This window comes from Schistosoma mansoni, chromosome 4 (genome assembly GCF_000237925.1).
Source record: "Schistosoma mansoni strain Puerto Rico chromosome 4, complete genome".
Lineage (NCBI taxonomy): Eukaryota > Metazoa > Platyhelminthes > Trematoda > Strigeidida > Schistosomatidae > Schistosoma > Schistosoma mansoni.
Window position 1 is genome coordinate 15,405,762 of NC_031498.1, and position 18,877 is coordinate 15,424,638.

Sequence of the window (18,877 nt, forward strand, 5' to 3'; positions counted from 1 at the left end):
TTTCCTTGTTTTAGTGAAATTCAGACCTTCAAAAACGAGAATAACCTACTGAAACAACAGAATAATGAATTAGTCCTAGGTCTAAAGAGTCAAATTGATCAGTTAAATGAACAATTGGCAGAACAGGAAAAAATTGCTAGTGAAAAATTATCCATGTTTGAAAATCGGATTAAGGAGTTGGTAAGCTTATTTTAACAGTATTATTTATTCAAGTTTTGGTCTACGTTAAGTGGTTAGAGGCAGTCAGAAGGAAGCTCCGGACCCAAGTTTTATACTAGTTGAGACTGGTCAGCAAGGCACGTATACGTTTGAGAGGGAGCTGATGATGTCTATGAAATTTAAACCTTTGTGATTTAGTGTCAGTCAGTTATAAACAATGTTGAGCCTGGGGAAAATGTGCGTTAGCCCGATTTACCGGACTAATTCAGCACAACAACATGAAATGACCGGAATGAGTGGCAGATGAGTCGGAATAATGTTGTAGGAGTGATCATGCGAAAGACCGCATTGAGAATATGATTCAAAAAGAAATGACGGAAAGGCATGTTTGAAAGAGTATTGAAATTCAAGATATAGAATAAGATCAAAAATAAGTACATCCAGCCATTGTGACCAATTGTGAGCCACTTTGCCCAATGTCAGTCAGTCAGCTGCAATCTAGGAACAGTCACATATATGCATCGGTTCAAGTTGCTATACGTCATTAGCACAACAAGATGAACACTAAATTCATAAAAGCAGTTACTTCAATGGTTGTAATATATAATATATATATTGTAAGCCACTTCTCCAGAGAATAAAAATAAATGAATTAGATTAATACAAGTTTGAATTATACAAAGGACATGAAGCAGAGTATTTTTAGTACAGTCGAAATTGAAATTGATCTAATCATGCTAATGTTATGTTATTTTGGTCTAGGTAGTTTTTGCTGTTTTTTATTTATTATTTATTTAAACACATATTGGTGCGAAGGGGCACCGAATACATATGCGCCACACAAATCACTTGATTTTTGTGTGGGCTGTGATACTGCCCAGGTGCTCCAACCCAATTAGGTACTTTCCTTAGGGGGCCACACCCCGAGCCTTTGACCTAAAAGTCTGATCCACAAGGCAGTGGAGCAACAAAGGGAGATGCAGTTCCATGGTAGTCGGTGACCAACAATAGGTCCATACGTCATTTGTTCCCTCAGGATCCCGAAGCCCATATACACCGTTGGTTTGGGATCCGGGTTTTTCAACTCTCCTAAGTGGACCCCCTCCCCACCTCGGCCGTTCTAAGGCATTTTGGGGCCTAGCTGTGTATATGTGTGTTGGTGGGTAGGAAAACTGTATTTGTTTTGTAAAAGAGTGAGGTTGGGCGTCTTTGTATGTATGTATATAAGGGTATTCTAGAATACAAAACTAAGAACATAGAAACTAGTAGACGTAATCAAAAGTAACGTAAGGCGGGAATTGGTCCACGCATGACTGTCTTGATGAGCAGTTCATTTGATACTAATGTATGAAGGGATTCATCCATTCAGCTTTCCTTATAATTGGAAAATCGTGATGTTTGTAATTTAGAAAGGTCATTTAACAAAGGCCAAAATGATTTGCAATAAAGTGTCCAGACACAATCAGTATAATAGTAATTTAGGAAAAATGAAAATGCAAAAAAATTGTGTGAATAAAATGCATAGTAGAAGAATTTCATCTTGTTAATTGAGATAATAATGATAAATAGTAATAATAATAAGATTGGTGTGTGAATATAATATGTAATAAGAGGAGTGTTATCAAGGTAATTACGATAAACGAATTGGGAATGATGAATGTGAAAATTAAGGCAGGAGTGATAAAAAAAGGGGGGGTTGTAATATTTAGTTTAGATATCCGGTGATCCAGTCATAGACCAAGGTAAACATAGAGGCTGGACATACGTTTTCTGAATGCATAAGTTTGGTTTTCTGGAGTTGATCCAGATGGCTTCGGCTATGTAAAGTAATCGTAGTCTAGCTCATTGAGGTAGATTTTTCGGAACTTGATATAAAACGGAGAAAGCTTCCTCTATTTTGATATGATGCTCACTATCTACCAAGTGAGAAAGGATGGTGCTGTTAATGGATTTGGTGACTCCTTCTCCCAACCATGCTGGTACATGTTCACGAATACGCAAGGATAAAGCATCTGAGTACGGCCTATGTAACTAGCTCCACAGGAGCAGTTGAATTGGTATACACATATGGAAGAGCCAATCTTCGGTAACTTATCCTTGATTAGTTGTGTAAGTACTGGTTTAGTTGAGAAAGTGATGTGTAGCTTGGCGGCGTAAAACGTCCTTTCAACCGATCTTTTCAATCGGCGTGTTAGAATATCCCCCGCTATGTCACCTTTAAAGTCCAGTTTCAGGTACAAGGTTTTTTTACTCACTGTGTCGCAATTTCTTTTTTTTATTGATATTTTCTACTAGGTATTTTTTAACGAACTTATCTGGGTAGCCATTATTTCGCAATGTGTTTTTTAGTATATCTATTTCACTATCGACACTGTCCTCAGAACATAATAGCTTGATTCTGTGGCTGAGACATTTAACCAAATTTATTTTATACTGAAGAGGAGTGAAGCTTTGGAGATGGGTATACTGACCCGTCCATGTATTCTTTCTAAATATATTTCACTTGATGGAACCATCTCTCCTTCTAGAAAGTAGGACGTCGAGGAAAGCTATATTATTGTCTTTCTCTTCCTCGCTGGTGAATTGAATAGCTGGGTGGACGTTATTGAAAAAGTCCAACATCTTCTGTTTGTCAACCATTTCGTCACATACGATCAGTGTGTCATCTATGTATCGACCGTAGTATTCTATCTTACTAGGATGTCTTTTACCGGCCATTTTCCAGTTTGGCCGAAAAATGTCAGCAAGGATCGGGCCTGGAGGTGATCCCATTGCTACTCCATCTATTTGTGGGTAAAATTCATTGTTAAACTTGAAGTAGATATTCATAGTACATTTCAACAGAAGTTCTTTCATTTTATTTATGGGAATCGGTATCTCTATTTTCTTTTCTAGCACTTGTTCACATATGTAATCGATAGTGTCAGTCAGGGGGATGTTAGTGAACAAGGATGCTATGTCTAGTGATAACATGGTTTTACCTGAAACTGGACTTTAAAGGTGACATAGCGGGGGATATTCTAACACGCCGATTGAAAAGATCGGTTGAAAGGACGTTTTACGCCGCCAAGCTACACATCACTTTCTCAACTAAACCAGTACTTACACAACTAATCAAGGATAAGTTACCGAAGATTGGCTCTTCCATATGTGTATACCAATTCAACTGCTCCTGTGGAGCTAGTTACATAGGCCGTACTCAGATGCTTTATCCTTGCGTAGTCGTGAACATGTACCAGCATGGTTGGGAGAAGGAGTCACCAAATCCATTAACAGCACCATCCTTTCTCACTTGGTAGATAGTGAGCATCATATCAAAATAGAGGAAGCTTTCTCCGTTTTATATCAAGTTCCGAAAAATCTACCTCAATGAGCTAGACTACGATTACTTTACATAGCCGAAGCCATCTGGATCAACTCCAGAAAACCAAACTTATGCATTCAGAAAACGTATGTCCAGCCTCTATGTTTACCTTGGTCTATGACTGGATCACCGGATATCTAAACTAAATATTACAACCCCCCCTTTTTTTATCACTCCTGCCTTAATTTTCACATTCATCATTCCCAATTCGTTTATCGTAATTACCTTGATAACACTCCTCTTATTACATATTATATTCACACACCAATCTTATTATTATTACTATTTATCATTATTATCTCAATTAACAAGATGAAATTCTTCTACTATGCATTTTATTCACACAATTTTTTTGCATTTTCATTTTTTCTAAATTGGAAGATCCTTTCTAAACTATTTTGATATTAATAACATCGATTTGATGGTTTTCAAAATTAGTACATGCTAATATTGCTGATGTGATATGTTGATTTTCTAGACTCACAAGATTATTTAGAGGTCTTTTAGTGTTGCCTCGGCGTTCTTTGACACGAGTTGTGGTTTCACGAGAAAACATGGCATCAGTCTATGAAGTCACTGCCATTGAGACTTCACCATGTTATTATCTATAGGCTACCTGGTCGGGGTCCGTGTGATTATCGTAACCAGTGTTCAGCGGCTATGGATAACATTGCCCGAAATCGATAGCAACGACATAGATGTATCCATTCTTTATCTTCTGGCAAATTCTGAGATTCTAAATTCCTCATAAAGTTTTTTGTTTTCATTTCGTTAATTTATATTTTCTTTTCGAATCCTATCTTCGATGCCTAATCTTTTATATCACCACTGGTACATTTACTACCTCTACTATTCTGGGATTTGGCCTGACACTTTCACTCTCTCTATGCTAATGAGGTATGGCAACTTGAACCGGTGTACATGTGTACCAGGTTCTAAGTTATGACTGTCCGAGTAATATGTATAAATATATAAAAGTACATTTTGTTGTTTATTTATATAGAATGATTTATTAGAAGCAGAGAAAACCAAATCAACCTCATCTTCTAATGAGTCCCAGATGACCAGTGGAGATTTAAAGAAACTAAAAGACCAACAAAATGCAACGATGGAAGGGTTAACTGATTATCAGGTAAATGAAATGTATTATGGAATACTCTTCTAATCACTGTACATGTTTGTTTGTGTGCTTTTTGACTTATGAAATCGTTTGTTATAGTTGTTAACATTGAGATAGATTCATTGTTTCTTTATATATTGAATACAGTCCAATTATTTTAACTTTTCACTTGAATCTTTCACATGATTTAGATAGAAATTATAAAGTAATTATAAAGTTAGTCATGGTACTTGATTATTAAATTTTAATCTATTAATTCCTACCTCAGACCAGTTGTAAATGATCCAATAAGCTTAGTAATATAGTTAAATATTCTTCCAAATCAAATAACTTATTACCACTGACCAAATCCTCCACAATTCATAGGTAAATTTTATCCATTTTATTTTGATTGTAGAGTATTAAAGAGAGTGCTTCATGCATGATTTTAATATTGAATATTGACAATGTAATATTTTAATTACTTTTAATAAGTTGCATTAACTTAAACTATTTCCATTCTATTGTGTACCTCATAATCCGTGTGTAGTCAACGCTGACGATGTATTTGTACATTTGCATTCTTTTTTTCCAAATGACTCAAACGAACATCATCATCACTCAGTCTAGAAGAGATATGTGATTATTTTACGAGCGCAACCGACTTTTTACGGGCTAATTAATCGTTTATGATATTTGAAATATCTAGGTCTTTCTTTTTTCTAAAACAAAAAAAATACTTAATCGTAATCTGTTTATTAAATTATTAGTTCGTCACTAATTGGAGTTTCATTTTCTAAAATACTGGTCATTATAATTCATTGTGTAAACTGGTCGTTTATATTGATGAAACTCTTAAATAACACCAAGAAAATGTAGTATACTTATTTATTGGGCTATTAAATCGTAGTTTTAATTTGATGGATTACATTGTCCTCTGTCATTGTTATTCATTACATCAGGGAAATTTGTAATCACTATTTAGAAACTTTCTTAGTGTTTTGTATGTTGTTTACGCTCAGCTACTGCCTTTTTTAACGTTCTATTTAAGTTATTGTAAGACCAAGTCCATTGCATATATAACATCAGTTCACAAACCTATTGATTGTCTGTATGTATCATCTAAGAAAACGAGTACTGTTTCAGACAATTATTGTTCAAATCCGGTCATATCGGTGCACATACATTCCTTCTTGATATTCATTTGAATCTTTTTACAGATAGAAACAGAGAATAATTCAATTTTCGTCTCAGTCTTGAATATTTTGAAGTTTACCATTAATCTTGTGATGTGATATTTCTTTACTTTGAACAATAATAATAATAAATGACATATTATAGTTTCTTTATGGGAGTTCAGATGTGTTAAGTTAACCATGATATCATCCTGTTTTTACACTGGATGTACTCATCCTTATGCAATTTGACTTTACTATGAAATGTTTTGTTAGTCTTTAGTCCCAAAATGATTAGTAAATTGTATACATGAATTATTTAAAATCTTAATATTACAGTATTCCCAGTTAAAACTACCAACAAATAGATTTGGTTTTGTCAAGTTTTGTAAAGTATAACTTTCTAAACTTAAATCAATTCTTCCTGTTCCAGCAATACAAATACATGTTAATTAAAGCTGTAAATGGTAGCGTTTCAACTGAGATGTTCACTATCTTTATAGGTTGTTACCTGAAACGCATTACTTTATGTATCCGTGAAGATTCTTGTTTTGGAGGTTTTGTCATGGATTAATTTCATTTAGAGTGCTGTTGAACATCAGGAAGGGTTAAACATCTGTTTTGTCTTTGCATATGACTCCTCACTGGTGTCGATTGATAATCTCGTCGAAGATCAAATGTTGGACCTTCAGGTTTCGTAGCGAACGCTTAGCCGTTAAAACCACTGGGTGGGCGTTCATTTTGTTCGTATTTTCAATGACTGCTTAGTATTGTTTATGTATGCTAAATGTTTATTTTTCTCCAAAGGTTGCTACAATAGTTCTGTTCGGTGCATAATAATCTCTAATTAATACTGAAAATTTACTGTAATCAAGATCGTTTAATGGCCTTCAAGTGTATACAGCTATCAGTACATATTCCATGATTGCTTACTTATCAAATATATTAGTTCAGTCGATGTACTTTTCTAGTTTTATTGCCCTAGTAAGATATTAATTATTAAATAAAAGAAGGTAATCTCCCATGGTATCATAATGAATACATATTTCTCAAAGTTTATCGATAATATTGATAACCTTCATATTGTATTCATTCGTAGAATATGTTTGGTTTTTGACAAATATTCTTGAAATTTTAGTTATTATATACGTTGATAAAGTGTTCTTCTCTTACCTCTCCTGTTTCACAACGCAAATAAGCTTGGCAAAGAATGTGAGAACTTTCGTACTGAATTCATTCATCTAAGTAGGATTACTCTATGTTAATAGATATCAGGATTTTATTCTGCTATAGGCATGACTCTTCATTGAAATAAGTAATTGTTAACTTGACTAGAATTTGTAATTTATGTGAAACACGAAACAGCTTTAGATAGTAAATCCCTCATCATTTACTCACACACATATTTCTCATAAACATTTTCTTAACAAGCAATAAACGATAAAGAATTGAAAATATGATCACTTAAAAATACTACATTGGAAAGTGAACAATAGTGAAACCCATCAATGTTAACATTGATTTACTACAAAATATTTGGTTTGGTTTGAAACAGTTTCTAGACATAAAGAATGTTGAACTTCTATGCTTGCTACATTGGTTTATGAATATTCAAAAAGAGTTATTCTTAGCAACTCTTATAAATACGTTTGCTTAATTCGACCTGGATAATCACTCATTTTATTGGTTTGTCCTGCAATAATTATCAGTCAGATGACTAAATCTTTTGATTATCTGGATATTTACGTGCAGTTTTCTGTATCAACAATCACTCCTACGTATATATCACAATACTGGGATGTATCTATACTATATAGCTTAAAGAAACGAATACATTACGATAATGTTTATTAATTTATCCATTCACATTAAACACATATCGATTGTCCCTTCGTTTCCACACCTATCATTCTCTGTTCTCGTTCTCTTTTCTTCGGTCTTCTTAACCTTTTGCCGCCAGACGTTTCACTTTCGATTGGCGACACATACTACTTATGTCTGTTGCTATCAGTAGTACACACCACAGTAGTAATATCCCTACTCAAAGTCTTCGAGTTCTTAGTGTGTGTGTGTCTTTGAGTGATGAACTGGGATGAAGTAACCGTTAATTTCCCTTTGGTTTTCAACATTTCTGAAAGAAGGCTGGTACAGTAAGCAACAACACTTCATTTCATTGGTTGGTGAGATGGAAAATTGTATACTCCATACCTTGATTTCTGGTACTATGTAGTCGAAATGACGTCACTGTATAATCTATTCTGTTGTTAAACTGACTAATTATTATTATTATTATTATTATTATTATTATTAATGGCTTTATAGTATTGAATAAAGCCATTAATAATAATAATAATAGTAATAATAATAATAACTAGTCAGTTAGAACCATTTAATCGCTTTTCACTATCTATATACGTTATTTAATAATCGTTTTTACTAATCATTTTCTGTACATCTTATCAGACCTTAACCAGAAAGTTTACAAGTTCATCTACTTCTTTTACTTTCAATCACTGTAGTTATTCGATCATGTTCGTCACTAATTTAAAGTCGTCAATGTTTAAGTGCGTATAACGTCATTGCAATCTACAGGATGTCCATAATTTCACTAACTTTATTACCTTGTTTATTTTTTTCTGCTCGTTCACCATTTCTATTACTGTGATCAAATATTTGTGATCTTCGTATGTTGTCGTTGTGTCTCGCAAGCACATATTAGGCATCAATTCTATGACAGATATTTTACCAGTGTAAATTAGCCAGAGCTAAACTGTTATGCTTCGCTTTTCTTGAGAGTTTTGCTACTTTCAATGGGTTTTGGCTCATGGAACTCCTAGGGTAACTAAGTAATCATACTAGTATTAATGATTCACAAATGATTAACCTTAGTATACATATGATTTTTACCACGAGAAGCTGAATTTTTCGTGGAGCGATTCGATATAATAACTTCAAGTGATCACTTTGTGTCAGCGAATTTTTGCAGTTGTCTCAGAGTTATTGAATAAAAAAGTAACCTAAAAATTTACTTATCCAAATAAAAAGTTCCATCCCATTGCTAGTCATGTTTCTATTGATGATTGCACTCTTTAATTTGTTTCTTTCATCAGAGTTCTGCTTTATCAAATGTTGTTTTGTCCACTCTCTCTCTTATCCAGTGTTTTTTGATGCATAGAAAAAAAAGAGTTTTCTGTCTACTAATTGTCTGTTTGTCAATTTTCCAATTAATGATTCATTGTGCTTACAAAATCTTGTTTTTTTTTACTTATTGGAATGTAAGTTATTTGCATCTTCACCCCGTTGTCAATCATCATGATGTGGCAGATTTACTTAACTGTTTATTTCCAATGTTTCAATTATTGCAGAATCTTGTTTCTACAATATGGTGGTGTATTAGTTCTTTTACCAAACATCATCTGCGGTATCGGATAAATTTCATGTTTTGTGTACATAATGTTAATCTGTTCTTAAGATATTTATTGTTTATTGAAATCTGTTGTATTGATTAGTTTGTATGATCTTTTTTACATCACTGTCTGATGGAATTTATAAAAATTGATAGTTGAATCTAAATTGTCTTGTTTGATATCATTGGTGTTTTCTTTACTTTCCCGTCAGTAGTGAGTGGTTTTCTTGATTTTAACTTTTCAGCTTTTTTAGTCCTACTTGAATGTAGAGCGATGTGTTAGTGACTATGTTTGATTTTCAATGTAATTGTTAGTTATAGTTTCATACGTCACTTAGTCATTTCCACTCGCATTCGTATCGTAACGTTTAATTAAGCTTTGTCACGTACAATTGTAGGATCCACAAATGTTCTGATATGGTCAAGAATGTAAACAGTCTTCTCGAAATGCTCTCATACTATATTGTTAATATATATAATACGTTCAAGATTTGATTACACTTACATATATTTCCCGATCCGTAATATTTCAGTGTTATTTAATATTTTTCTATTTGCAGTGATGACATTATTCATTCTTGATATGTGAAGTAAGACAACTAATTCTTTTTTTAAACATTCATCTACATGCAAACACACACCGATGGATCATTAATATTGAATACTAATATGGTTTCACTTGCTTTCAAATACTTTATCTACTTCTTTTGTTCACGGTATTCTTTTCTTAAATATTATCTATATTTATGTTTATACATTATGTTTTTATATTTAATTGAGAAAGAAGTATGATATTCTACAAATAAACAACAATTAAATGTGTAGCAAGGAGAATTCAAGGCGGAACTTCACCTTATTTTTCTTTCCTCTAACCTACCTTAACCAATCTATTATGTGTATTACATCTGTTAATTTCTCACTTTTTCACGATAATGATCTTAAGAATATTGCATTGTCTTTTACTGTGAAATTAGTATTTCTTTTCATTTCTATCAATGCATTGTCTTTTGTTTCTACATATTTTCATAAATTACAATGAACTATAGTGAATTATGTACAGGGTGAATGTGTGTTGACAATTTCTTATTATTGTTATTATTATAAAAATACACACGTAAATAATGGTGATGTACGGTACATTTTTGACTTGTGCACTCTAATGATTAAATGTGTACGTATGCGTGATATGGTATAATAGATCATCTTGTTTCCTTTTTTCTTCGGGTCAACTGATTAAATTGTTTGCCATGTCTCTAATATTTTGGGGTTATAATAACTGTATAGTAAATTGTATGCATTATTCTTGTACTCAACTACCATCATAAAAATGGTTTGTGATTGTAACGATTCGATAGAATACTTATACTCCTAATAAACAATTCTTATCAGGTATTTATTAGTTTAACCAAATGTGATATTATTTTTATTATCGGTTAACATTATCAAAATGATTGTGTTGTTTTTTTTCTTTTTCACCGTTTGAATTATTTCAATAATCACTTGTAATTGTTTGATTGTTATCGAACAATTTATATGCCTTTTGTTACTTTTTAAGTGCACGTCACTGTCTCATGCAGTTTAATCCGCTTATCTCTAATAAATGTTTATATGTATGCATATTGGTTTGAATAAATATAAATAATTTGTTCTATTGACTGAGACAATTCTCTTCCATTTCTATTGTTTCTATGCGTGCAATCTTTTATTATTAATATATATATATATATATATATATATATATATATATATATATATATAATGAGGGCAATAATTATTTTGTTTTCTAATTTGTTCCTGTTTATCCATTTATTGGTGAATTTATAATTTACAGAATGATGTTTTATCGGCTGTGGAATCCATTCATGCTGTACAAATAGAAGAAGTGAATAATTTGCAATCAATTAACAAAATCACTAATAATGATATTAATACTGTATCGAATGAAGAGACTATTCAGTTATTATTGGAAAAACTTAAATTACAAGAAGAACTATTCAATGAACAAAAAGATCAATTGGTTAATATTCAACGACAAACTATAACACTGAATCAAGATAAAGAGAATGTATGTTAATATACAGTTTTTGTTATTGTAAATAATAATTGGTATTCAATATGTATACTAAAGAATATGTTCTAGTCAAACTAGATGTCACAATCAGTTGAATTTAATTCTGATCAATTGATAGTCTCTCGACATTGAATTTATCTGTAGTGCGAATAGATATGTTGCAATTTTTATGTATCATTAAACTATTATTAATGACAAATCTACACAAGAATAAGAGATGGAAATTTATTGTAATCATTATAACCAGAAGAACTCTCAGTTAAGAAAGTTATAACCACTCTTTATGAAGAAGAGCGATAGCACCAAAGACAGTCTAGAGGGGTCATTTTAATCTGATGGAATAGTGGTTTTTGACTATGTATCCAAGTTCTTTTCTTTACATTTATCAGTGTTTGGTCTATGGTACTCATTCTCATAAGTGTAATTATTCAAGTGCAAGTCGATTAGGACCTATGTTTCAATGAAGTCCGATCTGCTACTATAAAAGTACTTTCTAATGATTATTTACAATAATTTTTTAAAAAGAAAGCAATTTCAATTGTAATGTATACGGAAGTTAAAGACGTGGTACAGTTGTTTACAAAGATGTTTTAAGAGAGGATAATTTTAAAATGTTTTCAGTTTGATGTAGATAGTTACGGATTTCAGATTTACTCTTTCATTCTTCATCATCTGTAAGATACACAATTAAATACACGTATACATATTTTCTAATCCTAATCGGATTTAAAGTTTTTTTCGTTTCACTATTTCCTAATAAGTCACTCAAACAAAACGAAACCATAGTTTACATAACAAATTAACTGTAGCCAGATAGTCATTGAAAACTAGATTCAGGTCTCTCACAATGTTGTAAATTTGCCGTATTGGTTTTCACTAATTGTCCAGCTGACAGTCACATGATGATGCAAAGCTTCAAAATCCCCAAGACTTTACAAACCTGTTTATACCTAGAAACAAAGATTGAGTTATGTTTTGACATATTTAGTTTCTCCCTTTTACATAAATACATTAATCCTTAAACGTTTCTTATTCTTATTCCTTTCAGTCTGACAATAAACTTAATGAAATTGAAAATTATTTAGATAAGTTAAAAATACAGTTGAATGAATCTAGAATAAAACAAGAAGAATTACTTACTGAATTAAACAGTGCCCATTTGAAACGTGATCAATTAGTTGAGGATATTTCTAAAGTTCTAGGTGATTTATCTATAACTGAAAATGAAGAGGATTTATCACCAATTTTATGTAAACGTATTAATGATTTAAAAGAACAAATGTAAGTTCAATTGAGATCTGACTTTGATCTACTCAATTTAATGTTGTGTGTATTTTTTTGTTATAGAGATCATTTTATGTAATAATGAGAATCCAAACTCACTTTTCTGTCATTTTTTAAAATGAAGTCTACCTGTTAGTGGAAGGTCACACGTTTCTTTTGATTAAGTTCAGTTTTTCGCATTAGGATCATATCCTAGTTTAGCGGTTTATAGGAGATTAGTTTCAGTTACAGATAGATTACTCTAGCAATGGGTTAATATCATTTGAGACACCATTTAGAACCAAAGGTGCACTAAACAACGTAAATACTACTGCAATGGTATATTTGACAAAATCCCTATTACTTCAAATCCCAATATTAACATCTTCTACAATAGAATACTGTACATGTGGGGCGATTTATTTAACTTCATAGTAGCAATATTAAGAGTATGTGGAGAAATAACTCATACAGCCGGTTATTGGAATTGATGGCTCAGTAGTTAGGATGTTTAAATTTCAGTTACTAAGTTGCAAGTTCAAACTCCGCTTCACCGATTTTAGTATGGGCACTCAGATAGTATCACTAGCTCTCAAATCTGAAGTATGACTCGATGCATAAATTTGCACCAGAGTTAATGATGAAAGCAAAATATCTTGGATTCATTCCTCTCATTCATGAATCAATTATTATTAGTTAACTAATTTGATAGAATGTGTTAATTTGCATGATGAAAGATTCCTTCTTCCATCTTATTTCGATCAGAGCTGGACATGAAAAAGTTCGTCAAGATTTAGAAAAATATTGTCAAACACTAGAAAGTGAACGTAATGATCTTGAGAGTGAGCTGACAAGAGTCAATGTGACCTTGAAAAATTCTAATGAAGTAAGTTGTTCTGTGATGTTTAAAAATTATTTCTGTAATTTTTTTTCTCTGTCAGTTGATATCAAAATCACCCAACAATATTTAAAAATGATACCTTATTAAAAGGTATGAGTAGATTTTCACGTGTATTCAAGCTAACAGCGCAAATACTTCGTCCAGTTTTATCATTTTGTTTTAGCACAATTTGAAATGATGTTCATTTCACATTGTACTGGTTTCCCTAAGTGTTACGTTTAATAACACTTCTATTTCACCAGCACAAAAAGTGTTTGAGTGTTGATATATAATAATAATAATTTCGTTTTTGTATTTTCAATCGCTTGAAGGAGTTTTCATATTCCTATCTAATGAATATCATTTTAAAAAGTTCGTCTCGTAATTTCCCTTATGTAATTTTTTTTGAAAAACTACTACATTTTAACAATGTTTTACTACTTATTTCTTCTAAGTAGCTGAGATTTATTTACCCTGACTTTCATTTTTTCGTCGATAAGACAACAAGTACGTATAGTTCATCAATTCCCAAGCATAATGTGGCCGTTTTAATTGGATGGCTTACATTGGTTGTAATATCTGTGTTTCTGTGAATAGGATTTAGGTTCTGAGAAGGACTGAATGATATGTAACATATTGTGACAATTATTCACAGGAAAGTATGAATCGATATGCTTCACTTCTAAATTGTATCTTTTGATGATGGTCGAATGAATAATAATCTAATATGTTTCATGTCACATTTAGTATAATAATCCTATACAGTTGGTTCCGTTCCATATTCTTGTTCTGAACAAAGTAAAATAGATTCTTGATAATTCATTACCTTCGTGAATATTTTTGTGTATAGACGGAGGAAATAAAATGACAATATGCAATGACTTCTTAGTGTTTTGTTAACCTTGTTTTCCTGCTGTTTTTCTATGAACTAAGTCAGTTGTATGTAGACGTATTGCACAGTAAATACTACTGTTTTTTTCTAGGTAAATATCAATACTAGAAGCTGAACATATTTTTATAAATAAAAACGTAGTCATATACTTTGTGGTAATAAGGAATGGTTTTGTTATAATTTACATAAATATTTGGCAATTTTTATTTGTAACGAAGTAATGACTGTCAAATTATGTTACCGAGGGTTGTTGACAGTTTTTATGATGTTGTTGTTATTATATAGTTGTGTGACTAACCCTGATAAATCTGACTTGTATGTGGTTTTACATACACAATGAACAACAACACTTTGGAATGTTATACCTGTGTTTCGTTTGCTACCTTTTCCCTGCAGACTTTTGTATTTTGACCTTAGCGTATGTACCTATAATAGTAGGTAGTTGGCAGGAAACTCTCAACCTAGATGTGCCAGTTAATACTCTTCAGTAAGACATACTTGCAGTCTTGAGCAATCTGATCACCTTGTGCTTTGAGTGATGCGAAACTAATTAAATGGAATTATTTCGCTTTTTTCGTCTTCTTTCTATATGTCTCCATGGGAATCCACGTTTTACTAGAATTTGTTTATGAGAGCAGTCTTATGTGATTTCCAAAAATAAAAAGTAAATGCTACTTATAAAACAAAACCTACCATTTTTATTTCAGTTCTAAAGGAATGATATTAAACCAGTCTTTTTGACTTGATTATCTTAAATTATAGATTTTTAACTATTTGCTAAGATATTCAGACAATATCCGAGCTGTTTTATTTATACCCTTATTGATCTGATTGTTGATTCATTTTTGACCAGATACAAATGGATAATTCAACTTTGAAAGAAGAACTTGATAATGCACGACAAAAGTAAGTTCGATTTGTATATGTGTATGCTTGTGAAATATGTTCGTGCTTTAATATTATAATCATTGCATACATGTAGTAGGATCTGAAGGTCTTAAGACCGTTCCTTAATGAGGTCGTGGATGAGCACTGTCATGAAGTATCATAATAAAATAAAACAACCATTCAGGGCATCCTGCTTTTTAGGTGTTGTCTAACCAAGATCAGCCTTTAGTGTAAACTACGAGATCCAACAATCTCTCTTATATCTTATAATAAAGAAATAGAAAAATCCTTTTTCTGTAGAAATATGTAGATTGCACTTCAATTAACATTATCTCTATCCTGTCAAGTTTAATTCATTTCATACATTTGTAAGTTTTTAATACGATTGTTTTCGAATGCATAAAAGTAATTGTCAATAGTATCTGTTAGTCTATCAATAATTATTTGGTATTTTATTATTATTTATTTGTTTTTTTATTTTGTGTAAGTTTTCCTTGTTACCCAATGTTTGCTCAGTATTTGTCTGTTAGGTCAATAACATTGATCATTATATTATGTCGTCGTGATATTACAGAGTTGCTGAATGGAATTGAAAAAAAATACTTCGACTTATTATCCCACAATTTTTTTTGTTTCTATCCGAATTCTATCTTCATTTATAAACCAATGCCGTTATAATTCAGAGTTTTTCAGTCATTTTAAGGTTAAACTAGTGTCTAACCGAGCTCTATTAATTACGGGTTGATTCTTCTTGGTTTTAGTTACCATCATTAGTATTAGTAGTAGTGGTAGTAGAGGAAGGGGAAAAGCATACTTTTATGAATTATTTACTTGACTTTTCATGTATTTACTAGTTAATTATTTACATATGAAGTAACAAATCATTATATTACTTACCTATATGTATACATTTTACTGTAAAAATTCATAGGACTGTTAACTATTGCTTATTGCAAGTCCCTGTGCCCAAAATGTAACTCAAAGTTGAATGCAGTAATATGGTTTTCAGCAAATGATTTACATTCAAAATGATTTTACTTCAATAATCGTATAATTAATTGACAAAGGATTGTTGAATTTTTTCTATGTAATCTGGATACTATTTTTTTCCAATCAATTAACTAGTGTCATTTTCGTTCACTTACCAAGTGTTTCGTCACAAAATAAAGAATGTATATATATATTTTTTAATCTGTAAAATCAAAGTATCAAGACATTTTATTGTCTTATTATTATTATTATTCATTTACATTTTCATACAGGATGTTTTCATTAGAGAAAAGTGCTTCTAATGCATTTAGTCAACTTGAGATCAAATCGAATGAGTTACAAGCTATTCAATCACAGTTGGATAAAGTTTTAAATGAAGTACGCCATATTGATATTTTTATTATCTGTGAATAATTTCAAATTATTTCCCTGTGTATAGTTGTATGTTCTTCTTTTTGAGAAGAAACGTCGCTTTTATTTATTTACAAATAACTAATAAATACACTTGCCAATATGTAGGTCATTATCAAGTATATAGGATTGAATATGATAGACAAAAAATTTTAATAATGACCTTTCGATGAAGAAAAAGAAAACACATAAATTTCCAAACATATCTATTCCAGTTATTTATTTGGCATACATAATTCAAGAGAGTTTGGAATTCTCCGCCCAACTTAAAATCGATATTTCTAAACTTTCGAGGTTGTCGGATATTGATTTCACGTCATAGGTATTTTGTATATTCGAGGATTGACACTGCACATTATAGTAGAAAATTCGAGACATCTTTTTGTTGATTAATACTATTTAGTATTTCATTTAAGTGTTCTTCTGATACCAAATAATTCATAAGTACGCTAACTTGTTTTATATGCAGCATCTGAAATAGCTTTTTATGTCATTCGAATAAAAATCAGAATCCTTCTGTTTCATGTCATTAACTCAAGTTTCACACTTTCATTGCAGATGTTAAATAAAACATTAGCAAATGTATTATAGTGTAATAAGATGAGGATTATTAATACAGTGTGATATATTAGCTCAATACATTTCGAATGATTTGATAGCATACTTGTTAAGAACATTCATATATGGAAAAATAAAAGGTCAACTACACAAATGGAGGGTGATAGGAGCAAAGATCATAAAGAGAATGATGTGTAAAAAACATGAAACTCGCCATTCAAGCCCCTTTTACGTATCCAAAAACAGTTTGTTCTCACTCCAAACTCACCTTAGTAATATTGTTTTATTATCCAGGATGGCGAGTTTCACATCATTCTCTTTATGATCTTTGCTCCTATCACCCTCCATTTGTGTAGTTGACCTTTTATTTTTCCATATATAAATGTTCTTAACAAGTATGCTATCAAATCGTTCGAAGTGTATTGTGCTTGTATATCACATTTTAGGGATAATTTTCATTTGATTACGGGTGATACTTGAAAATGGATACAGCTTCCTCTGAGTGGAGAAAAAGCTGTAATAAGATGTCAACTACTTATTAGTAGTATAAAAACAATGACATATTTCTATTAAATTCATTTTTAATCGAGGATTCTTTCAAGTTTTTCAAAGACATGGCTATGAAGCATGTGAACCTTCATTTGAGCATTCGGGCAGAATTGGTTATCAATTTTTCGTTTGACTTCGTCGCATAACTTATGCCTGATTATATCGCCCCTCTGAAATTTTCCGTAGTTCGTAATTTATTTTAGCTAAATATATTTGACTCATTTTATTCTTAATTATCATCTGTGTTTATCTGTTTGATTTTGTAACAACTTGTTTATAGTTCTATTGTATTTTGTTATCGTTCCATCCAATATTCCAGAAACTTTATGTTTATAAGATCTTTACTTTTAATCTTTTATGAAATCTGTTAAGGCTTATTTATACCTTTGCCATATTACGATGGCTCGTATGGACCAACATTATTTCTGTATGCACTTTTATAATTTTGTTACTAAACTATGACATATGTGTTCATGCTGTTCTGTTACAATCCTTGCTCTTTCTCTTTTTAAATAATGAGGAGGAGCTATATGTGTAAAACGGTTAGATCATTTGAATATTATTCGTATATTACGTTTACAGTACTCTAGTGTACACTGGAATATATCTATCATATTTCGTAACAGGAGTTTCATGAAAAGTAGCATTCAAATATACCTTGCCATAATAACCAAACGTTTTGTAAACATGCGGTTTTATTTCTCTTAATTTTTATTTGATTGTCGTTTCAATTTTTAATCATTTAATTTGTGTATAAGTGTTTTGATCATTTTTTAAAAATATTATTCACTGTTTATATAATTGATACACTAACATCCCTTTTCTCTATCTGCTTCTTTCCACCTTTCTTATTTTATCAGCAAATGGAGCTTGAAAAAGTACACAACCATACCATAACAGTTTTAGAATCTGAGAAACAAGTATTGTTGGAGCGTATTAAAGAGGCAGAAAGTCGTTTACTTGAACATCAACCAAATTCGTCAACTGAGCTTAGTAAGATCGTATCTATTTATAATATGGGCTTTTTTGTAGAATGATTGATAAACTTTGATTATTTAACGTGGATTTTTTAGATGTTTTTATGATTGTAAGTGATAAAATGTCTTAGACTGTATTCATCAATGCTCGTTCAAATTTTAGTCAAGCTTAGTGTAAATACGGCAATAAAAAAT

The 18,877-nt window shown here is 31.3% G+C and overlaps 1 protein-coding gene across 1 annotated transcript in view; it reads left to right on the top strand.

Annotated features, from left to right (window-relative positions):
* Smp_059130.1 (putative cyln2 (cytoplasmic linker protein-115) (clip-115)) overlaps window positions 1–18,877 on the top strand; it is a 47,973-nt gene that overhangs the window by 19,970 nt on the left and 9,126 nt on the right. The window contains exons 10-17 of the mRNA XM_018796956.1: window positions 15–180; window positions 4,527–4,655; window positions 11,035–11,268; window positions 12,323–12,555; window positions 13,303–13,423; window positions 15,163–15,215; window positions 16,460–16,565; window positions 18,566–18,698. Of these exons, the coding sequence (XP_018652045.1) occupies window positions 15–180; window positions 4,527–4,655; window positions 11,035–11,268; window positions 12,323–12,555; window positions 13,303–13,423; window positions 15,163–15,215; window positions 16,460–16,565; window positions 18,566–18,698 (1,175 nt within the window). The remainder of the gene's footprint in view (window positions 1–14; window positions 181–4,526; window positions 4,656–11,034; window positions 11,269–12,322; window positions 12,556–13,302; window positions 13,424–15,162; window positions 15,216–16,459; window positions 16,566–18,565; window positions 18,699–18,877) is intronic.